The sequence below is a fragment of the Bombina bombina genome, chromosome 4, assembly GCF_027579735.1.
Source record: "Bombina bombina isolate aBomBom1 chromosome 4, aBomBom1.pri, whole genome shotgun sequence".
NCBI lineage: Eukaryota > Metazoa > Chordata > Amphibia > Anura > Bombinatoridae > Bombina > Bombina bombina.
In genome coordinates, this window is record NC_069502.1 from 306,521,297 (window position 1) to 306,534,452 (window position 13,156).

At 34.2% G+C, this 13,156-nt stretch overlaps 1 protein-coding gene across 1 annotated transcript in view; it reads left to right on the forward strand.

Moving 5' to 3' along the window:
- LOC128657351 (guanylate cyclase soluble subunit beta-2-like) overlaps positions 1-13,156 on the forward strand; it is a 197,775-nt gene that overhangs the window by 77,258 nt on the left and 107,361 nt on the right. The window contains exon 6 of the mRNA XM_053711665.1: positions 1,874-1,973. Coding sequence (XP_053567640.1) covers positions 1,874-1,973 — 100 coding nt within the window. The remainder of the gene's footprint in view (positions 1-1,873; positions 1,974-13,156) is intronic.

The window sequence follows — 13,156 nt, forward strand, 5'->3', positions numbered from 1 at the left end:
GGGGTGCCAAAATAATATATGACTGAGCTCAACATTTCTATCTATTGGGGCATAAAAAATATATGAAAGAAGCACTAAAAAATGAAAACGTAGATGTACTTCCATGACATTTTGTTGGAGAGAGGCATTAACAAATCTACTAGTAGGGTTGTATAAATATTTCTATTGGTTTATATATGACTTACTTGGAGGATAGTTGCTTATTTTCAATGATAAATAAGGCGCAGATACTAATCCTATGGAGAAGCGCAAAAAAAACCCCAACATGCGCTTCTTTAAAGGAGAGCTGAGGAGAACCCAAAGGAGAATTACACAGATAATTCTTCTTGCGCTTGATAAATCTAGCCCATAGTGTATCATTCATACACTTCTTAATCACTAAATTGTCACAGATGTTTCATACCACATACTTTCTGTTGTAGACACTGTAAAAAGGTAAATATTTACAAGCTATGTTTACTGGTTATGTTGTAGAGGTTAATCACAGATATTGGCCACCGTTCCAAAATGTTGGAATTTGTACACAAAAATATTGTATAGCAGCCTCCTTTATTTATTTTAAAATGCATTTTATAGCTATTAATTTCAGTAAGTGAAACCAATAAATCAATTTTTAGAAGCCTTAGTTATGTATAAAATAATTTCCAGGTTTGCAAGGAATCTGCTTATTTTTTTTTTTAATTTCCTTATGATTAACTTGAAAGAACAAAGTCGTTTTCATATGCCATGATAGTCAAAGTTTCACCCAAGATGAAACTCTTACACATCGGTCAATTTAAAGGGCAATAGAATTGCATAATTGACAAATAATAGCAAATACAACTAATTCTTTTTTCCCTTCCCCTGTATCATGTGACAGCCATCAGCCAATCACAAAACGCATAACCGTATATACCGTGGACTCTAGCATAAATGCGCAGTAGGAGCTGGTGCCTCAGAAAGCGTGCAAATAAAAAGAGTGTGTACGTTTTAATAATGGAAGTTAAATCCATTATCTGAATTATGAAATTTTAATTTTGACTTTAGTGTTCATTCACAACCTTTTAAGTTCCCTTATCTTGTAATGTTTTATAACGTTTGTTGTGTGTTGTCATGTTGTGTCTAAATTGTGACACACACCAAACACACATACGCATAATAAATTCAATATTATTTTACGCAAGAGTTTCCTTTTTTTCCCACTGGATTCCACAACCTAGTTTTTACATTTGAAATGTGATAAAACAACTATCAACATACTTTAGTGTAAATGTAATATTTATATGCTTTGTGAAAGCGTAATATGTCTTTATTCCAGACCAGGGCACAATTTGAGATGAGTTCTTAAAGGGACACTAAACCCAAAAATGTTCTTTCATGATTCAGACCGAGAATACAATTTTAAACAACATTCCAATTTTCTTCTATTATCTAATTTGCTTCATTCTTTAGATAGAAATAGCAATGCAGATGGGTGAGCCAATCCCACAAGTCTTTTATGTGCAGCCACCAATCAGCATGCCTATCTAGATATACTTTTCAGCAAAGGATATAAAGAGAATGAAGACAATTAGATTATAAAAGTAAATTAGAAAGTTGTTTAAAATTGCATGCTCTTTCTAAATCACCAAATAAAAAAAATTGGGTTTCATGTCCCTTTAAGGGAGGGGACATCATTTCCCCCCCCAAAATGTAAAACATTACCAGTTGCCACTGGCGGTGCTTGTATGGCACAAAACAGAAAAAATGGTCATCATAGATAAAACGTTGTCTTTGTACAGTTGACCTTTAGCTGTATTGCTTTAGTAGTAATGTGAGTTCTAGACTGCCAGTGTGGTTATATAGGATACGTTTATGGTTTATTATGCAAAATGCCATTTCATTTTTTCTGTAGGCAATGAATGCCCCATCTTTTCGGGTGGAAATGAATGCTAATGGGTCAATGAATCTGCATTATTATTCAGACAGAAGAGGGCTTTGCCACATTGTACCAGGTAATATAAATCAACATACATGTATTACTATTTCATTTCCAGCATATAACAACCCAAAGTATTTTTCCCAGGGGAATTTGATTTGTTGGTCAATTTTGAAATGTTGTTGCATTTGCATTAGATTTTTAAGAGTTATTAGCATCAATAGCATTTTTCATAAGACAGAAATGACACAGAGAACCCTGTTGTGTTTAAAGGTAGTTGCCTAAATACATCGCTTGTCAAACGGGTCTTCAACTCCAATCAAAGCAGTTGTAAAAATGATTAATATATAGGTCATGATTTGGCTCGTAAATGTTTGAAATAGAGAGAAGGAGAACCTGTAGTTCACATCTTTATAAAATAATTGAAAGATACATTACATTAAAATTAAATGTTCTTTTAAATCTTTAATATATATATAAACAATTTTAAAGTTATTGATATATAGCATGGATAACTAAGAAATATGATATATTATATAATTAAAGATTAGTTATTGATGTATAGCATAGATACCTTAGAAATATTATATATATGATGCAATATGGTGGCAGCGCCAGCAAATACTACCTCGGGTACCCATACCATCAGACCATTTGCATATAAAAAGCTGTTTTCCAAATATAAATAGGTATTATTTTTCATACACATATTTTTTTTATTACATTTAAATTTGTCATTTGTTTATTTTAAGATTGTGTTCCTTATAACACAAATGCAATTAGCTAAGAGATTATATTGCTTTTGAACTGATAAACATTTTTTCCAGTGCTTTTCCTTATTCAAGTTGCAGACACATTTTCCAGTGTAAATATAAATAAGATCTAAAGTATATATGTGAAATTCACAAAGTCATGGGGGAAATTTATGAAGCTGTGAGATGCAGCTTTATGCAGCCGATTTGCTGGTAGACTAAAATCAGCCCGGACAAGTCCAACTGGGGTAATTGACAGCCCCTGCTGGCATGAGATTGGCCACACGCTAGTGGGGAAAGCATTGCACAAGCAGCCGCTAGTGCAATGGTAAATGCCCAGCGATACTAGGAGGACAGGTTCTCTGAAGCGAGCCTTGTCTGCACGATGCTTGTTAAATGATGGCCTAGTGAGCCTTTTTAGATGATAAATAGGGCACTGCGTTGTATAAGTTTTTCTCAAAATGCCTACACAATCAACACAATAGTGCAATATAATTTGACATTTGATTTCACCCCCCAAAAAAAAGCCAAATGTTTAGTCAGGTTTGGAAGCAGCTATAATTACCTTAAAGTGACAGTCAACACCAGAATAATTGTTGTTTAAAAAGAAAGATAAACCCTTTATTACCTATTCCCCAGTTTTGCATAACCAACACAGTTATAATAATACACGTTTTACCTCTGTAATTACCTTGTATCTAAGCTTCTGCTGACTGCCCCCTTATTTCAGTTCTTTTGACAGACTTGCATTTTAGCCAATCAGTGCTCACTCCTAGGTCACTTCACATGCATATATGAAACACGAGAACTAATGCCCTCTAGTGGTCAAAATGCATTCAGATTAGAGGCAGTCTTTAAGGTCTAAGAAATTAGCATATGAACCTCCTAGGTTTAGCTTTCAACTAAGAATACCAAAAGAACAAAGCAAAATTGGTGATAAAAGTAAATTGGGAAGTTGTTTAAAATTACATGTCCTATTTAAATCATGAAAGTTTTTTTTGGACTTGACTGTCCCTTTAATTTACTCAATCATGAGGTGAAACCACTGACAAATAAAAAGAATCACTAAATAAATGTCATAAAAATTGTATTGATATATAAAAACAGTTAAAACCAAATCACTTTTGTAGACACTAGGGATATAGGTGAACACTTCAGTCACTGTAAATATGAATGATAATAGCTCTGATATTATTATATTCTGATCAACTTTAAGTGCCTCTGAGTCTCTCCACATGTATGTGACATTGGATGATTTCCAGTGGACTAGTCTATTTACTAAAGTCAACTAAAGACGAGTTTATATTGGTGGTAACTGTGTGACAGAAAGTGCTAAATCCTTCAGCTGGTGTAAATTTATATAGACTTCCAAATTCCATTTTACAAGTACATGAAAAACTCATCAGATGTTAGGTGTAACCCTACTCCATTATGATTTAACATTTAGCAACTTGGAAGTTTTTTGAAGAAAATCAGTGTCTCTGAGTATGTAGCTTAGCAACTCTAATCTGATGGTATAAAAACATTGTTTTGTGGCTGCCATCTTCACCTGTGTTTAACTTAAAGGGACAGTAAACCTCAAAAATAATGTTATATAATTCTGCACATAGTGCAGAATTATATAACATTATATTAGCCTTATCTTTATAAAACCTAATATTCCCTTTGATTTTTTTTTTAAAAATTACAGTTTTTCAGACCCGCTCTCTGTGCTCTTCTGAGCGGGTCTGTTTTTTTCACACAGCGCATCGGGCCAGCTGTATAGTCACAGCCCGACTGTGCCATTATACTCAGTGCAGCTCGCTCCTGCTCTGTCTGACAGCAGGAGCGAGCTGCACTGTGTATAAGCTGTGTATAATGGCGCGGTTGGGACGGGCTGTGACTATACAGCTGGCCCGATGCGCTGTGTGAATAAAACAGACCCGCTCAGAAGAGCACAGAGAGCGGGTCTGAAAAACACTAATTTTTTTAAAAAAAATCAAAGGGAATATTAGGTTTTATAAAGATAAGGCTAATATAATGTTATATAATTCTGCACTATGTGCAGAATTATATAACATTATTTTTTAGGTTTACTCACACTTTAACCACAATTGATACAAAAATATATTTAATAAACTAATTCATGTCAGATAATATTTTTTTCTTAACTGTTTTAAATAAGAACATTTTATATAATTATGAATTCTTTAATAGTTTATATTATAATATTTCAAAATTTAATATATTTTATTTTCATATTTATAGTCAAAATAATTCTTAAATATGCATATGATTATGTGCACAGCTACAAAAGAATAGTAACTATGTTACTGCATTTCATCCTGTTCCTGAAGTTTTTTTTACAAATCAGTTTTCCTGTTTTAATCATTTAAAGGGACATAATACTCATATACTAAATCACTTGAAACTGATGCACTATAACTGTAAAAAGCTGACAGGAAAATATCACCTAAGCATCTCTATGTAAAAAAAGAAGATATTTTACCTCACAATTTTCTCAGCTCAGCCGAATAAGTTCTGTGTAAAAAGTTATCATTCAGCTGTTGCTCAGCTGCAGGTAAAAAAAAAAATTATGAAGAAATGAACAGCAGCCAATCAGCATCAGTGCTGAGGTCATGAACTCTTTTACTGGGACCTCATGAGATTTGACTAAACTCTCATGAAATTTCATAGTAAACTTCCTTAAACTGAATAGGGAAATAAGATGAGTGTGCACGTAAGCTCACTCCCTTAGCTGTCCCGGGACAAACATACTGATTTGCTGCTTAGAAGTCCTTTACAATGGGATGTGGCTACTGAGGAATTTTTGAGGTAAAATATCTTTCTTTTTTACATAGAGATGTTCAGGTGATATTTTCTAGTGAGCTTTTTACAGCTATGCTGCAACACTTTCAAGTGTTTCAACATTTGGGTATCATGACCCTTTAAAGTGGTCAGATACTGAAGCTCCACCTCTTTGTACTGGAGTTCAGGTATTCTAACAACCTGTGACATAAGCTGTTCACATTCAAAGATCAGTGATATTATCCACTGTTTTTTTACAGCTGTAAAATGTGCTCTAGGTAAGTGTGCATGAAACAAGCAGGAGCTTTACATTTTTGCATTTTTTACACAGCTTTATAGTTACACAATAGATATATATATATATAAACACTCAGCATTATTATAGAGCTCCTGCATTGTATCATGCACCATAGCCTGAATACCATTATACAGCTGTAAAAAAATAGGCAATATTACTGATCTGTGAGAGTGCACAGCTTATGTCACAGGTTGTGAGAATACCTGAGCTCCAGTACAAAAAAAAGCAGAGCTTCAGTATCTGGCACCTTTAAGCTATTAAAACAGGAAAACAGATTTGTAAAGAGCTGCAGGAACAGAATGAAATGCAATAACATAGAGAGTAGATATTATACTTTTGTAGTTGTGCACAGCAGTTTAGTGTCCCTTTAAATATATACAGGTTTTCAATGTTTTAAAAATATTTTAGATTTTGTAGTAGCAGTTGTAAAAGTAATTTTGACCCTTAGGGGTCAATTTATTAAAGTCTGGTGGATATGATACGCTGTAGCTGTAGCGTATCATGTCTGCCAGACATCGCTGAATGGGGACAGCATACGCTGGCCGTATTCAGCATTGCACAAGCAGTTCTAGTGGACTGCTTGTGCAATACCGCCCCTGCCACTAGCAGGGGGTGTCAATCAGCCCAATCGTATAGGATCTGGGGGATTGCTGTACGCAGCTTCAGAGGTGGCGTATGAGTTAAAGAGCAGCGGCCTATAGACCTCTGCTTCTTAACTCCTGTTTCTGGGTAGCCTAAAGGCTCGCACGGAAACAGGGTGAATTCACCCAATTTGGCCAATAATAAATTGACCCCTGTATGCCAAACCGAAAGCTGTTAATGGACTGGGTTTAAACTACACAATTTATCATTTTTTTAAAAGGGACCTTTCACTTTTGTACATAGATGAGTGCAAAATGAGTTATGTACATTGTTGAATAGATAATAATTTTTTTTACAGTTTTGTAGATTGCCCAAAGGTGTTATCTTTTTGACAAGCTATTTTAACAGCAGTCAGCTAAATATTAATAACACCAGCAATATAAACTCATCCTATGACTTTTTGATTTTGACATATATAATTTTATTCAGATTAGATTGATGGCACTACTCATGAATGTAATGTTTGGGTCAATTATTGGTTAGCTAAATTAGGGGTCCTTTGAGTGCTTACAAAGTATCTTTTTTCGGTTAGTTTCTATAGCTAACCAATCTGTAATATATCATTTTATATCACATTTATATTGTATTAGTTTTGTTGTAATGATGTATTTTGCAAATATATTTTCTGATTTTCCAGTATACCATATCCATGTATTAGAGCCATATGGGATCTAGGGAAACCATATCAAATGTATTGATTGACAATAATAGTAAGGATATCAGTCTACATTGTAACATAATCACTGAACTCTAAAGGGAAACTGTATGTCATTTTATATATATCACAGAGAAAGCCTGGCACTCTCTTGCAAGTACACAGCTAGGATTAAAAGCAAAAATGACAGATATTTCTTTCATGTAATTAGCAAGAGTCCATGAGCTAGTGACGTATGGGATATACATTCCTACCAGGAGGGGCAAAGTTTCCCAAACCTTAAAATGCCTATAAATACACCCCTCACCACACCCACAATTCAGTTTTACAAACTTTGCCTCCTGTGGAGGTCGTGAAGTAAGTTTGTGCTTAAGATTCTTCGTTGATATGTGCTTTGCAACAGGTTGAAGCCCGGTTTTCCTCTCAGAGTGCAGCGAATGTCAGAGAGATGTGAAGAGAGTATTGCCTATTTGAATACAATGGTCTACCTCTAGGGGATCTATTTCATAGGTTCTCTGTTATCGGTCGTAGAGATTTCTTCTCCTACCTCCCTTTTCAGATCGACGATATACTCTTATATACCATTACCTCTACTGATTCTCATTTCAGTACTGGTTTGGCTATCTACTACATGTAGAGGAGTGTCCTGGGGTAAGTAAATCTTATTTTTTGTTACACTCTGCGCTATGGTTGGGCACTTTATATGTAAAGTTCTAAATATATGTCTTTAAACTTATATTTGCCATGATTCAGGATAATCAGTATTCCTTTATAAATTCAGACTGTCAGTTTCATTATTTGGGATAATGCATTTTAATTCAATTTATTTTTCATTACCTTGAAAATTTTCAATTGACCTTTTTCCCTGCATACTGTTAGGCTCGCGGGGGCAGAAAATGTTTCTTTTTATTGCGTCATTCTTGGCACAGACTTTTTTGGTGCAAAATTTTTTGTCATTTCCGGCGCCGTAGTTGACGCCGGAAGTTGTATTCTGTAACGTCATTTTTTGACGTATGTGTACTCAGACATTTTTTTCCCGGCAAAAAATGTGGGCGTCGGTTTTGGCATCAGAGGATGTGGCGTCATACTTGGCGCCAAAAAATATGGGCGTTGTATTTAGCGCCAATAATGTGGGTATCATATTTGGCGCCAAAAAATGTGGGCGTTTTTTTGTTCCATTTTTTTCTCACATTATTTAAACCTCACTTTTTTATTGCTTCTGGTTTTTTAGAAGCTTATTATTTTGCATTCTTTTCCCATTGCTGAAACTGTCATTTAAGGAATTTGATAATTTTGCTTTAAATATTGTTTTTTTTTTTTGTTTGTTTTTTTCTATTACATATTGCAAGATTTCACTGTTCCTGTTTCAAAAACGTTCTAAGGGATTCCTGTTGACTGAGTTCAGTCCTACCAAAGCTAAGTTCATTTATTTTAAATGTTATGAATGTTTTTCTTTAGCTATGGTTTGTAATAAGTTATCATGATAAACTTTTACATGCAGAATCCGTTAGTATTTATGCTTTATATATTTGCTATTCTTTTTACATCTTATGTACAAGAATTACTTAGAAGATTTATAAGAATATTTTTCTGATTCTATTTTAAAGGCTTTGTCTGACATCGTGCCTTCTAATAAAATTTTTAGGTCTTTTTCAAACTTCTTTTTTAATTATTGAAGTTTCAAATGACCAACAACATAATGATTTATCCTTCTCTGATGATGTTTTTTCTCATTCAGAATTTTCTTCATCAGATATTGACACTAACAAATCTACTTTTTTTTTTTTTTATTAAAGTACATTTGTTCTTTGTTGAAAAGGTGTTGATTATTTTAAGGTAATTAGTTCTTTTTCAAGACTAACTAACATTTTATTTCTGCTTATTTATTCTTCTGTATTTTCAGAGTTTTTTTTCCAGTTCCTCATCATAGGGAATGGAATAGGCTGAGAATTTTCTTTTATTCCTTCTTTAAAGGTTTTAAATTATATTCTTTGCCGGCAATTAAATTCAATTTGAAGGTTCTCCAATTTAATGGGGCTATCTCTACTCCTGCTAATTATGCTATTGTTTCTATAGCAAAATAGTATTTATTTTCCTTTAGATGGTTGTATCTTATTTAAGGAAAATTATTTATTTTCAGGTACTTTTCTTGGACCTGTGATTTATTTGAATGATGTTGCAATTGCTTCATTTTTTCTGTTTACTTTAAAATCAAGTATCAGATTATGATTTATTTTAGCATTGTTAAGGACAAAATCTACTAGACTAGGTGCTGTTGCATTTGTCTTATTGTTTTGCATTTGTTGATTATGCAAGTTCAGTGTGTTGACTGGTCCTTTAACTGGGTTATCATGCTAATATTTTTCATTTGTGTCTTCATTTTATTGAATATTTTTGCAAATGAGGTTTAATCTATGTCTTTAGCTGTTTTAGCTAGAAGAATGTTGTGATTTTTAAAAAAAAATCCATATTTCTTTTTTTCTAACATAATCAATTATTTGGTTTATAATTGGATTCAATTCTTAACTGTTACTCTGGGCTTCAAGATTGAGTTCCAAACCTAAACTTTAAGCTTATATTAGTTTGGTTGTTCTTATTAAGGAACAAATTCACAAGTAACATGTTTTTAATTGGAAATCTTTTAGTTCAAAATCAGCTCCCTAAAATTGCAATGTATGTGCCGTATTCCAGCTTTGCTGGTAAGGGGCAGGTTAAGATTTTTTTTAAATTTGTTGTTTTGCAAATTTCTTTGATTTTGGATACAGAATTAAGTTCAGAGCAAAACCGTCTGTGAGAAGTCTTTTTTCTCTATGATATTCCAGCTATTCCAGTAAGGCTAACACTTTCGTTAAGTGTGTTTCGGTCCTATATATTTTAGGATAATGTTGAAGCGTGGCTGATCACCCGTTGGGGCTCAAGTGCTGCTCAGACCTGGAATCTTCTGGGGTATTTCTTCCAGTTCCATTTTTAGGAACTGGGTTTTGGGGTTTTATTATAACTATTCATTGTTCCAAAGATAGAAAATCTTTTTGTTATATAAATGTATCATCTTTTAGATATATGGTCTATTCTGCCTTTTGTTGGTCAGTGATGGCTTATTTGTTTTCATTAGATACAATAGATGCATATCTTCATTTTCTGTTTTCATTCAGATTATTTTCTGAGGCTGTGGAATCTCATATGATTCAACTTTGTTCTTTCAGGACATAGTTAGAGGTTTTTTTTTTTCAAAAGCTTTTGATTCCTCACACAAGGGTCACCTATTTTAGGTTTCCAGATAGTTTGGATCACTGTCTTTGTCTCTAAACAGACAAGTGACAATTTTGGGTTCCGTCTGTTGGTACCTTTAGTCTCTATTATTTCCTTCAGCTGCTATATATACATGGAAGTTTTAGGTTTTATGACTGCAGCGTTGGTTTCAATTCCCTTGCTCATTTTCTAGAAAGCCTTTCCAGTTTTTTATGCTGGATAATGGTGCAGGGATTCTAGGATTTTATATTTTAAATCTTCAGATCCTAATGTTTAACTATCTTGTTTTGATGGTTAAGATCACCATCATTTAGTTCTACAGGTTTCTTCGTTTCTTTCAACCTGGGCCATGATCTTTACAGATGTGAGTCTTTTTGGTTGGGAGGCTGTCTGAGGATCTCTGTCAGCACAAGGGGTTTGGAAATCTCAGGAGGCGAGATTACCATTTGTTATTTTTAGTTCTTCAGTTAGTTTCTTTTGAAGAAGAGATGTTTATTGTTTTTCAGACAATGTCTCAACTGTGGTGTATGTCAATAATCAGGGTGGGACTATCAGTCCTTAGGCTGGGACAGAAGTATCTCTGATATTTGCTTGAGCTAAATCCAGCTCCTATCTAAATTCTGTGTTTTTTTCCCCAGGTATAGACATTTGGGAAGCGGATTATCTTTGTTAATCAAGCTTTACTTCCGGGAGAATGGTCTCTCTTACCCAGACATGTTTTTCGTTTTTCAGATGTAAGAGTTTCCAGAATTAGATCTGTTGGCATCTCATCTGAATAAGAACTTCCCAGGGGCCTATTCAGGTCCGAGGATCTTCAGGCGGAAGTAGTGTATGCATTGATATTTCCTTGGGATTATCATTTTGCCTACATCTTTCCGCCTCTAGTTCTTTTTCCAAAAGTAATTTCCAAAAATCTAATGGAGTGTTTGTTTGTACTGCTGGTGGCTCCAGCATGGCCTCTCAGGTTTTGGTATTCGGATCTCATTCGAATGGCCAGTTGCCAACCTTGGACACTTCCGTTAAGACCAGACCTTCTTTCGTAAGGCTTAGTTTTCCATCAAGATCTCAAATCATTAAATTTGAAGGGATGGAGATTAAACGTTTGTTTTTTAGTCATAGAGGTTTCTCTGACTTATTGATTAATACTGTGTTTCAGGCTTGTAAATCTGTCTTTAGAAAGATTTATTATCGAGTTTGGAAGACCTACATTTCTTAGTATTTTTCTCAATTTGGTGCTGAGGGCTTTTTAGGCTCCTCCGTTTGACCCTATGTATTTTCTGAACATAAATTACTTTCTTGGAAAGTATTGTTCCTTTTGGCTATCTCTTCTGCTAGAAGAGTTTCTGAGTTATCTGCTCTTTCTTGTGAAATTCTTTTTCTGATTTTTTATCAGAATAAGGCAGTGTTGTTTTCTGATATTTATCATTTTTTCAGATTTTGATTCGTATCAAACCTGTCATTATGCCAATTTCTCTTTCTTGGAGTCTTAATTTGGTTCTGAAGGCTTTTCAGACTCTTCCATTTGAGCATATGCTTGCTCTGGACATTAATTACTTTCATGGAAAGTATTGTTCTTTTTGGACATCTCTTCAGCTAGTTCAGTTTTTGAATTATCTGTTTTTTCTTGTGAATCTCCTTTTTCTGATTTTTTTCATCAGGGTAAGGTGGTTTTTGCTGTCCTCATTTCAATTTTTACCTAAAGTTGTAAATTCTAACAACATTAGGGAGGAATTATTGTTTTCCTTAAACATCTTTGGTTAGATTCTTAGATTCTTTGGATATGGTAAGAGTTTTAAATCCTATGTTGAAGCTATTCAGATTTCAGATAGACTTCTAGTCTATTTTGTTATCTTTTCTGGTTTTAGGAAGGTCAAAAGACTTCTGCCATTTATTTGGCATCTTGGTTAAACTTTTGATTCATCATGCTTATTTGGAGTCGGGTGGATTCCCGTCTCGGAGGATTACGGCTCATTCTACTAGGTAAGTTTCTACTTCCTGGGCTTTTTAAGAATGAAGCTTCTGTTGATCAGATTTGCAAAGTAATGACTTGGTCTTCTTTTGCATCTTTTTTCTATATTCTACCTTTTTGTTGTTTTCTCTTCATTAGAAGTAGTTTTGGTAGAATGGTACATCAGGCAGCTGTTTCAGTTTGATTCTACTGCTTATAATTTCAGTTTTTTTCATTATAAAAATTGAAACTTTTTTATTTGGGTAGTGGATTCATTTTTCAGCGGAATTGGCTGTCTTTATTTTATCCCTCCCTCTCTAGTGACTCTTGCGTGGAAGCTCCACATCTTGGGTATCTGCTATCCCATACATCACTAGCTCATGGACTCTTGCTAATTACATGAAAGAAAACATAATTTATGTAAGAACTTACCTGATAAATTAATTTCTTTCATATTAGCAAGAGTCCATGAGGCCCACCCTTTTTTGTGGTGGTTATAATTTTTTTGTATAAAGCACAATTATTCCAATTCCTTATTTTTTTGATGCTTTCGCTCCTTTCTTATCACACTTCTTGGCTATTCGTTAAACTGAATTGTGGGTGTGGTGAGGGGTGTATTTATAGGCATTTTAAGGTTTGGGAAACTTTGCCCCTCCTGGTAGGAATGTATATCCCATACGTCACTAGCTCATGGACTCTTGCTAATATGAAAGAAATGAATTTATCAGGTAAGTTCTTACATAAATTATGTTATTTACTGCATCTGGCCAAAAGGGTCAAGCCCAGGAACTAAGTCAAGCCCTCCTGGGTCCCTATCCACAGCCATGCAATACATGCTTTCAATCACACCACCTGGAAACCACACAAGGGTGCAAAGGCCTTAATCTTCATAGACACATACAAAACACAAAATAGACTGCACTTTCAA